This window comes from Terrapene carolina, unplaced genomic scaffold (assembly GCF_002925995.2).
Source record: "Terrapene carolina triunguis isolate 2854851 unplaced genomic scaffold, T_m_triunguis-2.0 Scaffold193, whole genome shotgun sequence".
Classification (NCBI taxonomy): domain Eukaryota; kingdom Metazoa; phylum Chordata; order Testudines; family Emydidae; genus Terrapene; species Terrapene triunguis.
The window spans coordinates 2,421,548-2,439,295 of NW_020664544.1; the positions used below are offsets into that span (position 1 = coordinate 2,421,548).

The window sequence follows — 17,748 nt, forward strand, 5'->3', positions numbered from 1 at the left end:
TATTTTGAGCTAGTGCTGTCATATGATAACCAAGGAGCAGCAAGAAACCATACCACTGAGCACAGAAGCAGACATATCTCCTCAATAAAGGGAGCACTCCTAGTCTATCCTTTCCTCCTTCTGACTCCCCTCGATCCAAGTTAGTACATCAAGGACAACAGAGGAATAGTGGGGGTACTGGATTGCCATACTCTTCTTTATCAGTTTTCCCTACAGAACATCCATCTCCATACACCTGACTACTGAAATCAGCCATCTGCCATTGGGACGTTAACCTCTTCCGTGCTGTTTTTGTCTGTGAAGTATGGTAACCTGGACAGGACAATCATGGAGGAGGGGCACCGAGGGACCAGTGTACCCGTGTTTGCAGATAAGACAGTAATAACAGTCTGCTAGGATTCTGAGCTAATGGTCACCAACACAATCTCCTTTTTGGAAAAAACATGAACATGGCTGCTAAGCAACAGGGGTGATAATATTTCACATTGAAAACACATTGTGCATTGTTATTTTTAACATTTCTAGCCGCACCTTGCAGAAAGTTATTTACATAGATTCACTCGTCTCTGACAACCTATCATTTAACCTGAAGCAGCAACGACAGCTTTGAAGATAACCCATGTGAAAAGCATACAGGAAGCTGCAGAAGACACTGCAACATCTGCTTGGCTGCCCCACTCTCATTGTCTCTGACCGCAGCCAGAATTACTCAGTATTGACACTGCATTAGGCTCAGGTTGGCTCCTATATATTTGGTAACTGCTGGCCAAGAGAGGGTTCAGAAGAATGTGACCATCCTACCAACTCCACTCACTCCTATATCCAGTAAGTAAAGTGTGTAAGTCAAAACCTTTCCACCTACCATTTCTAAATATTTACTTGCCCTACAATGTGGTTTTCCTCTTCAGACCTCATTCCAGGAAGAGGTATTAAAAAAAAAAAAGGGGGGGGGGGGGATGAATCTCTCTCAAAGGTAGCACATCTGCTTCTGCAAGTTGTGTAGTCAAAGTAAAAAGTGTCAGAGATTCAGTTGTTAAATGGACCTACCTATAGCTAGAGAAAGAGGGAGAGAGAAAGAGCTAGTGTGACTTGCATCATGGTGGTATGTGCTTAGGAAGCCACAAGTGAATTTTTGTAGATCGTCCCAAGTGAGGACTGATTAAAACTTCAGTACCATGCCACGTGCAGTATCTTATAAAAAAAGCAATTTTACAAAGTTGGCACAGAAATTATTGGGAATATTTTTTCTTTTCCCTCCCTCCCTCCCTTACCATCAGCATAATGCTTGCAGGATAACAACTTTTGGATTGGCTAGTGAAATGGTTCTAGTTATTGGGCTAAATTCATCTTTGGTGTAAATGCATTGAAGTCACTGGGGTTGCATCATGGATTTATTTGGTCCGTGGTGTGAGAGAGACAACTAGGATTACACAAAGCACAATTAGGGGAGAGCAGCACGGGACTGACAACCCTTAAGAACAAAGTCCCTCCAAAGAGCAGGTGATACAGTCCAGCACGGGCAACTGCAGTGCAAAGTTCCCACTCTCTCCTCCTTTGCAGTGTGCCTCGTTGTTAACCTGGAGGAACCATCTCCTCATGCTCGCTCACAGGCCCTAGGAGTTCTGCAGAGGCAGTATGCTCGGGAAGCTCCTGGTGTCCATCCTGTGTACTGAGAGGCCTTGGAGGGAGCGGCCAGGAAGGAAGGATCAGGCCAAAGGAGGGATACGATATCCTTCTGTAGGGGACAGGGTGCGGAAGATTGGCGAGGAGCTAAGTGGCGGACCGAGTATGTGACTGAATGTGAGCGGAAGATGCAGGCTGTGCAGTTGAAGGCCATGCAATGAACCTTGTGCGGCAGATCCAGCCAAAATGTAGTTTGGTATAGTTCAGCATGCTTTTGTCTGTAAACAAGTCAGCTTATATAATATGTATGATTTATGAATGCAGCCAGCTGTTGACCCCATGTAACCTTGAGATAAGCGCGGGGGGATATAGCATTGCAGCGGACTCCCTTCAGTGGAGTCCTGCCTGGCCAACTGTCCCGGACGGTCACCGTTCCCTGCAGCCCCTCTGTGCGCCCTGGGACTCCCCGCGCAGCTTGGAGTGTAAGTTCTTCCGTCAGTAAAGCCTTACTTTTTTACTCTCAGGCCTGAGTGTCATTCTTTCGCCGGTATCATGGGCCCCCTTGCAGGCACACCTTCAGAGTCCAAAGCTCCTGCAGTGACACCGTCCCACAAGGAGGGGAGGACACTGTTGCGGAAACTGGACCTTTAGTCAGGAACTTTTGATTTCTCTGAAATCCTGGAGTGATGTGGTGGTGGGGAAGGAGCAGGGGAATCACATATCCACGGAGACTTTCGAGGCAGATAGTGTGGTGAGATATTTAGCAGATGATAATGCAAACCACAGAGAAATAATAAGAGGAGGAGGAAATTTGTTTGCTGGCTTAGAAGCTGTTGAGCATTTAGAGACGGGGGAGATCAACTTGGTGATGGGAGCCAATATAATAACCTAGATAGATTTACCGTGGCTTCCTCACTGTAAACAAACCACTGGAGAAAACTTGTTCCCTTCCCACGTAGCTGTTGAGTGCTCTCCCCAGGAAAAGATGGTAGGGGGGGAGTGGTTTTTTTTCTGTTTCTCATCAGTCCTTGGGTTCTGGTAGATGTGCTAAATGTACTGCAGTCTATTCTCACCTCAGTGTGGATGAATTATAGGGAGGCGAAATAACAAAGGAATAACAAGCCCTCTCCTCTTGGATACAGCCACTGTCCTCGTGTGCCAGATTCTGCTGTTACCGAACTCTGTTTGGGGAGAGCTCCACTCTCGGCAATGTAGCAATGCACCAGGAAGCACTCTGTGCTGTGGTCCCCTGAGAGGCGTAGTGTGGATGGCTCAGTGGGGAGGTAGGAGGAGCATGATCAAAATCTCAGCAGCCTCCAAGCATGTCGTGTATAAAAGCCAGAGTTCCCCAAAAGGGGCCCTTCACAAGAAATGCTGCACTCTGACACCACACTGGAGTATATGGTGCTTCCACCCACCCTGAGATTGTAACGCCAGCAGAAGGCAGACCATGGACAGTGGTGAGTGCATCTTCCCCATCCTTTGGATATACCCATATGCTCTTGTTCTCATTTGCGCTACTAGGGATGCTCCCTGTGTCATTGCAAATGACGCTGAGAGGAAAGGAGCAGCCATGCATTACAATGAAATATTTTTTTTTAAATTTCTATTTAAAATATTCTTTTTAAATTGTTTTAATTTTCCTCGATTTTCACATCTTAAAACAAACAGGGGAAACCATCTCGCTAACCAGATTTTTAAAACTACTTAATTTTCCTATTTTTAAATGACAAAGAGGACCTTTTCTCCCGAGTGTCGTTGACACACTCTAGTGATTTGAGTAGGAGCGAGGACGTTTGGATTCTGTTCCTGGCTCTGCCACAGACGCCCTGTGCAGTCTTGAGTGAGTCACTTCCTCTCTCTCTGCCTTGATTTCCCCTTGTGTGAAATGGGGATAATTTTACAATGCTTCTCTCTCTCAAAGGGGCCTCGTCATGCTCCATGGATGAAGGTCTGCAAAGCATTTTTAGGTCCCTGGATCCATGCAGAGTTGTTTTGGATTCACTCAGTGGGGGACTGAATCTAGTTGGAGTTGTATTTCCATGGATTATTTCATTGTGAAGCATCAAAGTGAGCTGCAGCAGGCACTGGCGCTGTCTGCCGTTGGGAATACAGCATCAGCGTTGTTCCTGGAGAGAGAGAACTTGCAGCTAGTTACTGTCAACATTTAAGACTCTCCTTGAGTGCTTGATTATAGCTCAGGTCTGCTTCGCAAGAACCTATTTCAGATTTGCCTTCAGTGGTTTTGTTGCATCCATAGGGTTAATCATAGGAAACTAGAGTAGGGGGTCAGAGATGTGGCTGAACAGCTAGAGTGCAGATATTTTTATCCTTCAGACTCCAGGCTGTACTCAAGTAATTTCCTTCCTCCTGATGTTTGCTTTTAAACATACTTCTTTTCACTTTCTTTAGTGCTCAAAACACTTGCAAAAAATCATTCCAGGATGAATGAAGGGGGCAAAGAGAGGTGGGGGTGGGGGAGAGAACACAACAGAGAACCGCAGAATGGTAACAGCTTTGCCATCAGAAGAAAGCAGAAGGTTGAACCACTTTGCAAATGAATTAAGCAAAGTGGGATTGAAAGACACCTGATAATGTTCTGGGAATGAATGGCTGGTCAGTGCTATAGTTAGGTGAGTGTGTGGTACAGATTCAGGGCAAGCTCTGCTCTGCTCTGAGGTACTGGCTACAGAAACCACAGAGTACAGAACAGTGAAGCCTCACGGCATCAGTAGATGGTTGGGCTTTGCTCTGAGATGGAAGGTGGGTCCTGCTGCCCTATCTTCATGCCATATTTTCAAGTCAAAGTCTGGAATGAGTAGGGAGTTAAAAGGGCTTCTCTGTGCATTTAGGCCTCTGCCAGCACAGCAGCCTGGGGGACGTTATTGGGACGTGCCTCACAGTAGCATCTAAATGCCCCAGTGTAACGATGCTGTTCTGGCAGGACCCAACTGAGAGTGCCAATTCAGGACAAATTGCTCAAACAGGGCAGTTACAGCCCAAGGCTGGGGTTTTTCCACCTCTAAGGCAAACCAAACCAGGCAGACTAAGAGGACTTTAGTCTCACCCCACTGGCTAACCACAAGTCACACAAGCAATTCCCTTAGACACTCCAGTTTCCCATTATCACCACCAGTGCCACTCGTTATGGGGACAAATGGTTATGAAAACCAATACCCCAGTAAAAGAAAAAAGGTTCTCTCGATCCCAAAGGACCAAGCTCCAGATCAATATACAAATCAGATCTTACCCAAAAATCACACTGTTGCCAATCCTTTAGAATCTAAAATTTAAAGGTTTATTCATAAAAGGAAAAAGATATAGATGAGAGTTAGAATTGGTTAAATGGAATCAATTACATACAGTGATGGCAAAGTTCTTGGTTCAGGCTTGCAGCAGAGAGAGAATAAACTGCAGGTTCAAAATCAAGTCTCTGGAACATCCCCAGCTGGGATGGGTCATTCAGTCCTTTGTGTAGAGCTTCTGTTTGTAGCAAAGTCCCTCCAGAGGTAAGAAGCAGGATTGAAGACCAGATGAAGGAGAGGTATCAGCCTTTTATAGTCTTTTCCAGGTGTAAGAATACCTCTTTGTCCTTACTGTGGAAAATTATAGCAAAATGGAGTCTGGAGTCACATGGGCCAGTCCCTGCATACTTTGCTGAGTTGCAAGGCGTATTTGCCTTCTCTCAATGGGTCAGTTGTATAGCTGATGGTCCTTAATGGGCCATCAAGCAGGCTAGGCAGAGCTAACACCAACTTGTCTGGGAAGTTTCCCAGAAGCATAGCATAAGTTTGAAATACAGACAGTATAGAGCCAATATTCATAACTTCAACTACAAAATTGATACACACATATAGACAGCATAATTATAACCAGCAAACAATTACCTTGTCTTAGACACCTCATTTGACCCCCTTTATACAAGATTTGGTGCCACTGCAGGACTTTGGTTGCAACCATGTTCTATATGGTCCCAGTTCAAATCAATAACGTGACACCCAGCTGAGATGAGTCCCATTGTGTAGGTGCTGTACATGCGTAGAGAGACAGTCCCTGCCCCTTAACTATTTCAATGGGATCTTTGAGTTACCTTACACTCTTTGAAAATCCCACCCATAATAGGCAAGACAGAGAAACGGTGGGTGCAAGGAAGTATGTTCCCCTTTGCAGAGATGGTGAAACTGAGATGCAGAAAAATTAAGTGACTTTCCCAAGGTCACACAGGGAGAAGGTGGTGGAGCTGCGGAACAAACCCAGGTTTCCTAGATCTCAGTCCAGTCTTAATCACAAGACCATGCTTCCTCTCTAAGGAGTTTTTGAAACTCCAGTAGCACATGCCCACAGTGAACATAGATTGCGAATAATAAATGGGCAAACATAGGGCAAGGTCTAGGGCAGCTGTCACGGAACACGTGTGCTTCGAGTAGGGCCAGTGCTGTTCAGGGATAGAGGATCCTGAGCCTTGGCGTGGCGGGGAAAGGAAAGAGGTGCAGAATGCCATTCCGCTTAACTAAATATGGGGGGACGACAGGGAGGTCACCTCATTGTCCATGCCCTGTGAAAGCCTACAAGACATTAGATTATGGATTAGAAACCCTAGACTGCAAAATGTACTCACATTACAAATCCCTGCTCAGTTGTGTAAAGGTAGCAAGCTCCGGCTCAAGGGACTTAGGACCTGATCTCGCAAGGCACTTCAGCACATGCTTAACTTTACCACCAGCACAATTGGAGCCACTGGGACTACTCCGATGCTCAAGTGCTTTTTCAGCCTGGGGCTTAGTGGTTATTACTGACACAGCGCTTATGGCAGAAAACACGAGTTACTCTTTTTTAGAATGAGTTTTCTGCTAATCTGTTTATCTCTGCAGCCCTCTCGTTCGGTTCACAATTTCCATGAGGGGGTGGGGAAAAGAGAGTTTATTTCTTGCTGCTATCACAATGTGTTGCGAGTGCCTGAGACGAAAGGCCCAGTTTTGCCTGACTGGTCTTTTTCGCTACTGAAATGAGGGAACTAGGCCTTGATGGCAAGAGCTGAGTGAGAGAACGAGAGAGAGAGGGGAGCTATGGGCACTAACACCTCCACGAGAGAGACTAAATATGCTAATAAGTGATGATGAACCATTCTTTCTCAGAAACTGGTTGTTTCCATGAAGGTCACAGAGTTTGAAGAGAGTGAGGGGGGCGTCAGAAGCAGCTTCTGCCTTAGCAGGCACCCTATCTGAAACCCAGGCCAGGTCTACACTACAGACTTACAGCGGTATAACTGTGTGGCTCAAGGGTGTGAAAAATCCACACCCCTGAACGACATGGTTATACCAACCTGGCGGCCTAGGGCTGCCAATTTTGATTGGACATATTCCTGGAAGTTTCATCACATGACATAATCTTTAATGAAAGACTCATCTTTAATTCCTGGAGACTCCAGGACAACCCTGGAGGGTTGGCAATCCTAACCTGGCCCCTGGTGTAGACAGCGCTGCGTCGACAGAAGCTCTCCCGTTGGTGTAGTCGTGTCTTCACTACAGCAGCACTGCACATGAAGATAAGCCCACAAACACACATTGCATTAGCCCGTAGGTGTGTCTACACCGCACACGAAGGTACAATGGGTCACACAGTTATGCCTACCCGTGCTAGTTTTAATCTAGCTAATGAGGACAATAGTAGTGCAGATGTGGCGGCATGGATTTCAGCTCATGACAGTTCCAGGGTATGTACCCAGGGTCCCCAACGGGCTTGTATTGGGGTGGTTAGCCCACACTGAATCCTGTACGGCTCCATCTTCACTCGTCTTGTTACCCGCACTAGCTAGATTAAATCTACCATGCGTCTGCCTAACCGCACTGCATGAACTTGCCGTGTAAATGTGCCCTTAGTCTAAATGTGGGTTTAGGTCCCTGACTTTGAAACTCAGGTTCTGTATTTCTGGCTAGTGCGAGAGGATCATTCGCCTGTGGCCATAGCCCCAGAGTAGACTCTTCTCTATAAGAGCCAGGCAGGTTTTCTGCTGAGTTTATTGGGTCTGTTGCTGCTACTGTTCAAAGTCTTCTCCAGCCATCTTCTGAAAATCCAGTGGCATCGCCAACTCCCTGTTACCCTGCACCTGGTGCAGCCGTTTACTGTGCAAAATGGGTGTAAAAGGACCATCTCTGGCTGAGAGTTTAGCCCACCCCAATCTATGAGTCCTAGATTCATAGCAGGTGAGGATGGAGCAGACCTGTTAGGTCACTTGTGGTTCATTATGCAAGAGTCCGTGTAGGATGGTTTTCTGGTCCATTCTGCAGGGCTGCATCCGGTCTAGGTTTAAACGCCTCAGTTGATGGGGTTTCTGCTACTTCGCTTGGGAGGCTGTTCCATAGCCAAATACATGCCATGGTCTGGAAGCATTTACTTTGATGCTCAGCCTAAAGTTTCCTGTTCCTAATTCCATCTCTTTACTTCTGCATAGGTTGTGCAGCTGAACACAAATGCCTCTTTTTTCCTCCTGCTGCAGAATCTTCCCTGATCTGGCTTGAGATCTGTCCCCTTGTGCAATGAGAGGATCCAGAGCATAATGAATACGTGGGGGGGAAATAGCCTAAAGCACTCATGCCTACCTCCATGCCCCCTGAAATTAATGGGCATTTTGCCAGTGACTTAATGGGAGCAGAGAGGGGCCAATGCTAAGCATTTTTTAACATCCTACCTTGTCTCCAGAAGGAGTGAGGAGCTCTCAGCTAGGTCCCACCTCCCCACTGCTAGGCTGGTAGAGACCATGATGAGATGGTCTCAGCTGGGAATCGCTGCTCCCATGTTAATCTAGGAGAGGAACCCGGCTGAGCTGGAAGTCTCTCTGTGCAGGTCTTCTGGTGCGTTTGAAAAACAGAGTGGTTGAAGAGCATGTACAGAAAACAGCCAAACGACCTGGGGGGGGGGGCACTGGACCCCACGTCTGAACTAGTTCCCTGCCCTGGATATTTTTTTATTTATTTAGCATGGTTGTGAGTTTTTGTTACGGGGACTTTCAAGGGGGGATTTTCTATTAGTATTTTGAGAGATGAAACTTTAGGAAAATACCCAGAACCAAGAACAGCCACAAGCCTTTTTTTTTTTTTTTTTGCGTAAACATGCCCATGAAACTTCAGAGTTCAAGGGGCTGTTTGGCTCATTTCTATTCCGCTCCTGCCAGCCACTTCATCTCTCCCCAATTCTTTGGAAAGCTTGGCTCCCTGCAGTGGTGTTAGCGAGATAGGGCAGTGGGCTCTCGTGCCCACTACACTTAGAATGGGACTCACTCAACAAGCTGATGAGGGAAAGCCAGGTAGGAAGAAGTTGTCTCCTTAGTCAGTCCTTTCTGGCTTGTCAACTGCCCGGGGGGGCGGGGAGTTAAGCAGTTTTTCTTGGGACTGGAAATCAAGTAACACTGAAAACTCCTAAAGAAAGCAAAACGGGCTCTTTAAAGGAAAGTTATGTAGATGAGCTATCCAAAAATGGTTAGTTGAGTCACTTTTGTTTTCAGTTCAGTATCACTCTCCAAAGCGAAAACCAGACCACTGTGGGGTTGTGATGTTGTCACTCAGAGGTTAAGTGCGGGCAGATCTGGTCAGCGGTTGGATGAGAGATGCAGTGCCCTTTAAATTACTGAACTCCTGCCTTAACCTGGTGCTAGGAGGCTGCAGGAGGTGCGGTCTTGGAGGAGATTAAAAAAAGACAAAGGCCTCACTAATCACTAAAGATCCCACTGGGTTTCTGGGAAGAGTTGGGGTGTTTGCCTCCGTGTCCCCTCCAAAGCCAGGTAACTGGATTCTGCCTCACTAAATTCCACCAGCTGTTTCAACTGATGGTGGGCACCCTCCAGGTTTCCTGCCCCATATGCGGTGGTGTAGCGCTCAGTGAGGGGTAGCAGCTCTCAGTGGTGAGCGAAGTTGTTCCTGCTGCCAGTTTTGAGGTGGGAGGAGGTGTTACACTTCATCCTTGGAAACATCTGGCCCTGGCCACTGTCAGGGATAGGATACCAGACTGAATGGGCTACTGGTCTGATCCATTCTGGCAGCTTTCCCTGATACCCCATGTAGTTTGGTCAAAGAAACAGATGGAGACCAAAGTGTCTGTGCTTCTGTATTATGTCTAGGACCCCCCAGACGGGGATTGTCCTGGATCCTGTGGGAGGGAAGGGTGTGTGCACAACACACAGTTATATCAGACGTTTGATGACAGAAGCTGGCAAGTGACCCACAGCTACATGCTGCAGAGGAAGGTGAAAAACTCCCAAGGTCACTGCCCATCTGACCTGGGGGGAAATTCCTTCCCAGCCCCACATATGGCGATCTGCTAGACCCTGAGCATGGGAGCACCAACCAGCCGAGCCCCTGAGAGAGAGGGAGAGAGCTCTGTGCCACCTCGGAGCCCTGGCCCTCCCTGCCAATGTCCCATCTCCAGCCAAGGCCTAGACTTTTGAGAAACTTTGTGGTAAGTTCACAGAAGGCTCTGGGAGGAAGAGAACCATGACTTTCTCATCGCTCTATAGGAAGACTAGGCCTCCTTTGGTCTCACATCAGCATGAAACAACCTACAACATCTTTGCTGATTGTCACCCACTACTGAGCTAACCATTGATCTGAATAATGCCATTACCTGTACTACAGACCTAGGACCTACAGGTGGCAGTGTGGCAACAGACTCCTGAAATAATGGATCTCAATTCTCCCAGTGCATAGGAGCAATTCATAGATTCTAGGACTGGAAGGGACCTCGAGAGGTCAAGAGCTTCCTAGAGCTGAGACCCGGCCCAAACTGGCATTGCAAAGGCACTGCAGAGAGACAACAGCCAGCAATCCGAGAAAGAATAGAGCTGAACACAGGAGGGTGGTAACAACAATGGGAGTGAATGAATAATTCAAACTCAGGAATGAATGGGTTTAAAGTACAAAGGCAGCATAGCCTATGGAAGAAACAAAGGGCTGTGAACCAATGGGTCATCACTGGCTCTGCCAGTGACTTGCTAAGCGACCTTGGGCAAATCATTGGACTTTATTGTGTCTCAATTTCCCCATTGGTAAGATGGGGTCTGTCTCTCAGGGTCATTACTTGGTTGATCCCTGTGTGAAGCAAGTGCTAAATATTACTAGGGGGTTGCAGATGTCCTAGCAAACAAACCCACCTGCTCCTAAGAGAGATGTGGGAAGGGCCCAGTCATACCAAGGTATGTCTACACAGGATAGTTCAGTGGTTTGAGCATTGGCCTGCTAAACCCAGGGTTGTGAGTTCAAGCCTTAAGGGGGCCACTTAGGGATCTGGGGCAAAATCAGTACTTGGTCCTGCTAGTGAAGGCAGGGGGCTGGACTCGATGACCTTTCGGGGTCCCTTCCAGCTCTATGAAATAGGTAGGTATATCCCTGAAGCCTAGGGAGGAAGTTGGGCTTCAGAGCCAGAGCTGCAACTCCACAGCACTGTCTACACAGTAGAGCACTAGTAGGAGCCCCTGGGCAGGGGCTCTGTCGACGTGGGCTGGGAGGCTCGCTGCCATGGGCTGTGTAGATAAACCCCAAGAGGCCACGTATCTCCCAAGATGGGCTGCATCTACAGCTCCCCTCAGAGCCAGAGGGAACTGAGGACTTTCACGGCTTGCAGGATCAACTTCTAACCTAGGTAGCTGATGACTGGAGGCTGAGGTAAGAAACCGGAGTCTGTTTTAAACAGCGGAAAGCAAAATGCTTTCACTGGCCTCTGCATCTTCGTTAACCACAGGAGGAAGAGCTGCTTGTCTGCGATTGCTCTAGCACATCACTCCTGGCTCTGAATTTACTCTTTCCTTCCCTGTCTTCAGCAGGCAGCATCTCTGAGTTCAAAGCATAAGTCAGCTCTGACACTTAGAAAAGTATAATAAATTTCAGCCTGCTTCAGTCAACTGTATCCTGTAGGTGAGCTCAGTTCTTTGCTCTGTAGTCTTCTGTCAGGGAACAGCTAGGCCAAATTTATCACAGACACAGCTATACTTTTTTTAAATTCACATTAAGTAAGCTTTAGCCCACAATTAAGAGGCATGTATGAGCTATGCATGGCTGGTTGCTGACTGTATCCTCGTCCCCTGCAAGCGAGAGAGGCTATGTGTAAAGAAATAACTAAAAATAAACCAGACATCGTGATAAACCAAGCACAAGTTAACTGTCTTTAACTTCATTCACCTGGTTTCTATTTCTTGCTTTTATACTAACTTGCTATGTGACTTGGGGTTTGTCACGTAAGCCAAGAAACTCAAAGGTCTTTAGGCGCCTCTCACTGATTTCACTGGGAATTAGGGACATAAAGACCTTTGAGCATCTGGACTTTAACTTCTTTTTTATGCCTCAGTTTATCCATCTGTGCAAGGCTTAATAAGGTTTGTCAAATGCTTTGGGATTCATGGGTGAGAGACGCTATTGCAGTGCAATGTATTATGTTAAAACTCGGAGACCATTTTCAAACTTTATTTCCAGGACAAATGTACATTACCTGGGAACCCCTCTTAATGGCAACCATTAATATTGGGCTTCCTCTTTCTCTAGGTAAACAGGTGAAGGTAACAGCTGTTTTGAGTCTTCCCTTCATTTTCCAGGTAAGAAGTTAAAAACAAAAAAGGGACTTGGTTGAAATCTAGCTGTGTTCATGCACTGAATGTAGAGGTGACGGTACGGATAACTTTGATACATAAAGCAGCAGCAAAAGTGATTGATAGAAACTACTTTTCATATTAGAATCCTAAAGGGTTTTCAGGTGGCCACCTAGAGCAAAGTGGGGAGAATTCACAGAACAACTATCTGAATTATTATCCGTCCAGGGCCAGTGAGATCTGAGGAAAGAAAGAAAACTAAAGATAATGAACGTAATGCAAAGTGACCATTAAGGCTGGGATGTCCAGAAGGGCTTCCGTACCGACAGCCTCGCTCCCATTTCAGTACCTAAACAAATGGCCAGGTTTCCCACCTGTTGGGTGCTGAGCTCTTTGGAAAAATCTGGTCATAGTGACCTGATACTGCAGCCTTTGCTCATGTGAGAAAGGGCTGCAGGATTGGGGCCTGATCAGTGGCACATGGCAGGAGGAGGAAGAGTTCCTCATCTGCCATGAACGCCTCCTTCATTCTCTTCCTCCAATTCAGAGTAAAACTAGAGCTGGAAAAGGGAAACGTAAAAGAATCTAGCATTCCTGAACTGTCCATTCTGACCTGCTAGTGAGCTCTGTGCCAGGACCAGCTGTACTCTAGGAGTGCTGCAGCTTTGGGAGCATGCCTCATCCGCCCCACAGTATCACTCTGCAAGGGACTCTGTGAAACAAGGAAGGTTTTGCGGTGGGTTTCTTTCCCCTTTCACTCCTAGCAGGGCTTCAGATTGTGTGCAGGATGTGGTGAAAGCCAAGCCTGGCAGCAGCAAAGAGTATGCTAAGATTCACGGCGATAAGACAGGCAGATGCTACCCAGAGGGGAAGCCTTTCATCTTTGCATTACAGCAGAGAGGAAGGGAGGGTAGTAGAGACTAATGGCACAGATTAAAGCAGCGTGCAGCTATCACAAGCTCATGCTGCTCTTTAGGCTACTCTAGTCTGGCAAGTTGAGAGAGAAGCAGCAGCAACAGAACTTGAGTTAAGCAGTAGGAGACTCTGAGTGAGAAAGTGTCTCTCATTTCCTGGCAGCTTCACTCACTGGATTTTGTCTGGGCTGTAGTGCCCCTCTCTTATTGTTTTATTACAGAAAGTCATTGAGGTGGGGGGCCCCAGTCATGTCATCCCCCAGGGGCCCTGTCCACAACCACACCAAAGTTCTTCGTTTCTGCTACTTCACCAGCTTACTCATAACAGGGAGAGCAAGGGTAGCAATTGTTTTATGCAAGTTCTCTGGCCTGTGTTACCCAGGAGGTCTGATTAGATGACAGTGCACCCATCTAGCCTTGGGATCTAGGAGAGCCAGAAAGCATCTGAGGAGAGCTGGGCTTCCAGTGCTGTCTCAGCGTTGCCTACTCTCACCGTTCTATCATGAAGCTCACGGCTCCGGCATCATGGAATCGTGTGAGCATTTCCGCTTTCGTTTTTAAAAAGCCAATGTTTGTAATCCCTCTGGCTGGTGAGGAAAGCTTGACAATGTGAGCCTTCAAGGCTCCAAAAACCAGAAATCAAATAGGAACCTTAATTCCCCCCCACCCCCCCAAAATTGAAGCCAATCTCATGACTTTGGGGGGACCTGACTCAATTTTTGAACACTTGTAATTGGCAATGCCGCCATGTCTACATTCCATATCGGTGAAGTGACTGTGGTTCATTCAAACGTTGCTTTGTAATTCAATCGGTGTGCATGCTGGCATTTCTACAATACACTCCATTTTAGTGAGATGACTAGAGGGCCATTGAAATTCGGTCCCAGCAGAGCGAGGAGTCTAGTAGTTCAAAGCGCACCTGCACACAGATTAAATTAAAAAAACACACCAACATTTTAATACACCATGGGCTGAAACTTTAAAAAAAATCTTCCAGGCAGCACCACTGAGCGCAGCTCTTGACACAAGAGCCTCTTTAAGGAAGGAGCTGTGGGCAGTGCCAGTCTGACCGTCTCACCTGAATATCTATAAGGAATCCAACTCCCTCTTCAGCATTGAGCTGCTTTCTTGGTCAAGGGAAGCTTTGGCCAGCTTGTCTGGACTAATGCCACCCCTCAGGTCTTTCTGCAAATTCACCTCGTGCCAGCAGGTCTTCTGCTCACGAGGGCAACATTCCCATTGGTGCAGAGGCCACACTGATATTAACAACTGACTGCCTTCAAAGGATGTGGATGAAAACACACGTCCGCAACCGATGCAGGGCTCTCAGCCCTGGCACATGGGGCTGGAAGCCTCACAGGATGAGTTTCGCTCTTGCAGTAATTAGCTGCTTCCCCCTTGCAGAGTTGCCTGTCGATGAAGTGTTACGCCACCCAAAGTTTGAACTGCTCAAATTAAGGTTCAGTTTTGTTTGGCCTTTAGGGACCTGTCAAGGTCAGTTGTAATTTTATCCAAAAGTCTATCCCTTGGGGGAGTCTCTGAAGAACCTACAGGACACTTTGAGAACAGGGATGTTGATGTTTCCTGGCTAGGCTCACTTGGGTCGTTACATTCCATGTACAGCAGGGGTTCTCAAGCTGGGGGTGGGGACCCCTCAGGGGGTTGTGAGGTTATTACATGGGGGGTCGTGAGCTGTCAGCCCCCCCCCCCAACCCCACTTTGCATCCAGCATTTATAATGGTGTTAACTATATTAAAAAATGTTTTTAATTTATAAGGGGGGTGTCGCACTCAGAGGCTTGCAATGTGAAAGGGGTCACCAGTACAAAAGTTTGAGAATCACTGATTTACAGGGTCTATTGCATACATTTTCTACCCTGACGTGTTGCTGTGTGTTTCATGATGCCGCTTCTGTTTCTCCCCTGAAGCATAGTGGCCTTTGAACCTTTTGGAGATTCTTAGTGATGAAACTGCTAAACGAGAGTGATTTCTTGCTTTACCTCCTGCAATCACTCTCTTTAGCAGTTTCATCACTAAGAATCCCCCAAAAGTTCAAAAGCCACTATATAATTTTAATTGTATGTATTTATGGTTGTGCCTAGGGTCCCCATCCTGGATCAGGGCCCCATGTATAAAAGCCAGCTATTATTAAATGGCACCACTCTGTCTGTTCCATGTCATTTGCTATTCCCAGCATTTATATGCACTTCCCATTATCTTAAGGGAAGTGGTGTGGGTGAACATTCAAGGAGGAAAGGCAGAAAATTCTTTGTGACCAGAGCTGGTCAGGAAACATTTTTGTTCCAATAAGTATGAATTTTTTTTTCTGAGGTTTCTGGTTTTTCTAAAAAAAACATGAAAAAATTTTAGTTAAACTCCAGCATTTCCTATAGAATTTCCATTTTTCATCCAAAAAAAAAAAAAAAAAACAAATTTGATTGAAAAGCTCTGACCAGCTCTGCTCATGATGCTTGCCAGGGAAAGGCTTGGAAGTGATCTGGGATTTCTCTGCTTTTGGAGGCTTGGTGATTTTACTCACTTTACATTCCCAGTTCAGGCCTCGCTCCTGCAATGAGTTATTTACCAGGGATCTGCCTCCTTGCAGGGTAAGGCCTTGAGCATGTTTGTTTCCTTCCCCTTCTAGTTGTGCACAGGCAACAATGTCACTGACTACTATGACCCCAACATCACTGTCGATTACAACATGTTTGAGACTCTCTGTGAGAAGGCTGAGGTCCGGAGCTTCCGCGCCGCATTCCTCCCAGCTATGTACTCACTCATCTGCTTCGTTGGGCTCCTGGGGAACGGGCTGGTGATGCTGACCTACATCTACTTCAAGAGGCTCAAGACAATGACCGACATCTACCTGCTGAACCTGGCCTTAGCGGACATCCTCTTCCTGCTGACGCTCCCCTTCTGGGCCACGAGCGCAGCCAAGTACTGGCTTTTTGGGGAGTTTGCCTGCAAAGCCGTCTACTGCATCTGCAAGATGAGCTTCTTCAGTGGGATGCTGCTGCTCCTGGCCATCAGCATTGACAGGTACTTCTCCATCGTCCAGGCCGCCTCCGCCCACCGTCTCCGCTCCCGCATGATCTTCATCAGCAAGATCACGTGCTTCTCCATCTGGATCCTGGCCTTTGTCCTCTCCATCCCAGAACTGGTCCACAGTGGCGTGAACGCATCCGAGACCCCCCGCTGCTCCATCATCGCCACCACCGACTTGCACAAGTTCGACACTGGCATCAAAGTGTCCCAGATGGTCTTTGGCTTCCTAGTCCCGCTGTTGGTCATGTCCTTCTGCTACTTTGTCATCGTCAAGACCTTGCTCCAGGCCCGTAACTTTGAGAAGAACAAGGCCATCAAGGTCATCATCGCTGTGGTGATAGTCTTCGTCGTCTTCCAGCTGCCGTACAATGGCGTCATGTTGGCCAAGACCATCTCAGCTTTCAACAATACTGACAGCCTGTGCGAGAAGAGTAAGCAGCTTGACGTGGCAGACGACGTGACCTACACTCTGGCCTGCTTCCGCTGCTGCCTCAACCCCTTCCTCTATGCCTTCATTGGCGTCAAGTTCCGCAACGACCTCTTCAAGCTTCTCAAGGAGCTGGGTTGCCTGAGCCAGGAGCGCCTCTGGCATCTGTCAAGCTGCCGGGAGAACAGGCGGTTCTCCTTTGCTATGGAGACCGAGACAACCACCACTTTCTCACCGTGAGGGGTGTTCTGTGCCTGCTTTGACTGGGCCAAGGCTGGGGTAGTCCTGCATCTTGCAGCCATCTTGAATTACTGATTTGAGCAGGGCCAGCCTCACCTTGGCCAGAGAGCTGTATCAGTGCAGAACAAAACCTGTTAACTCCCCCACATTTCAGGAAATCCAGGTAGGTCTACAGTACTCCATGTGGGAGAGACTCAGCTAAGACTACAACAAAGTACTAAGCTGGGGGGCAATTAGACCTCGTGTTAATTGTTCCATTTCCCCTCAGTTCCATTTGGGCATCACTCCTCATTGCTCCCATATAAAACCCTTTTTCTGATGTGTGTTACAGCTGAGCTCTCCGGAGCACCTCCTTGCTTTGAATGCCGCATTTCACAAGACTGCATTTTGCTCTCTTACACACACACACTTGGTAGCACTGATCCAGCTAGTAAGACAGAATGGGACCAGGCCATGCCTCAAACTCCAAGCTCAGCACAATACATGGTATAAGCTAGCATTGACTTCTGATTCTTGATTAGGCTTCAGTTGCTTGAATGCTGGAATGAATCAGTATCCCTAGCATGCTACTCCCAGTTCCCTCCTCTTCGCTCCAAAAGTCAGAGTTGCATAATTAACCCTAAAACTACCGATTTTTAAAATGAATAAGTTTGATAACAGTCACTGTTAATGCAAAATCTCGAAAGTTTGCTGGGGGAAACAATGGCTTTCAATTCACTTTGCTTGTGCTGAAATTTCGGGTTTTGCCTATAAAGTTCCATATGGTTTAGAGCAGGGGTTCTCAAACTGGGGGTCGGGACCCCTCAGGGGGTCACAAAGTTATTACATGGGGGGGTCGTGAACTGCGAGCCTCCACCCCAAACCCCGCTTTGCCTCCTGCATTTATAATGGTATTAAATATATTTAAAAGTATTTTTAATGTATAAGGGG

At 47.2% G+C, this 17,748-nt stretch overlaps 1 protein-coding gene across 1 annotated transcript; it reads left to right on the forward strand.

The window, feature by feature from the left end:
• The first annotated feature begins 3,019 nt into the window (after positions 1-3,019).
• Positions 3,020-17,247, forward strand: CCR7 (C-C motif chemokine receptor 7). Its single transcript, XM_024193394.1, has 3 exons — positions 3,020-3,083; positions 12,150-12,199; positions 15,751-17,247. Exons 1-3 carry the CDS (start codon positions 3,074-3,076, stop codon positions 16,816-16,818), a joined length of 1,128 nt encoding a protein of 375 aa, XP_024049162.1. The 5' UTR covers positions 3,020-3,073; the 3' UTR covers positions 16,819-17,247.
• The last annotated feature ends 501 nt before the right edge of the window (positions 17,248-17,748 follow it).

Coding starts and splice junctions, on each gene's coding strand:
- CCR7 (XM_024193394.1), top strand. Junction 12,200..15,750: donor GTCTTCCCTTCATTTTCCAG/GTAAGAAGTTAA, acceptor TTCCCCTTCTAG/TTGTGCACAGGCAACAATGT.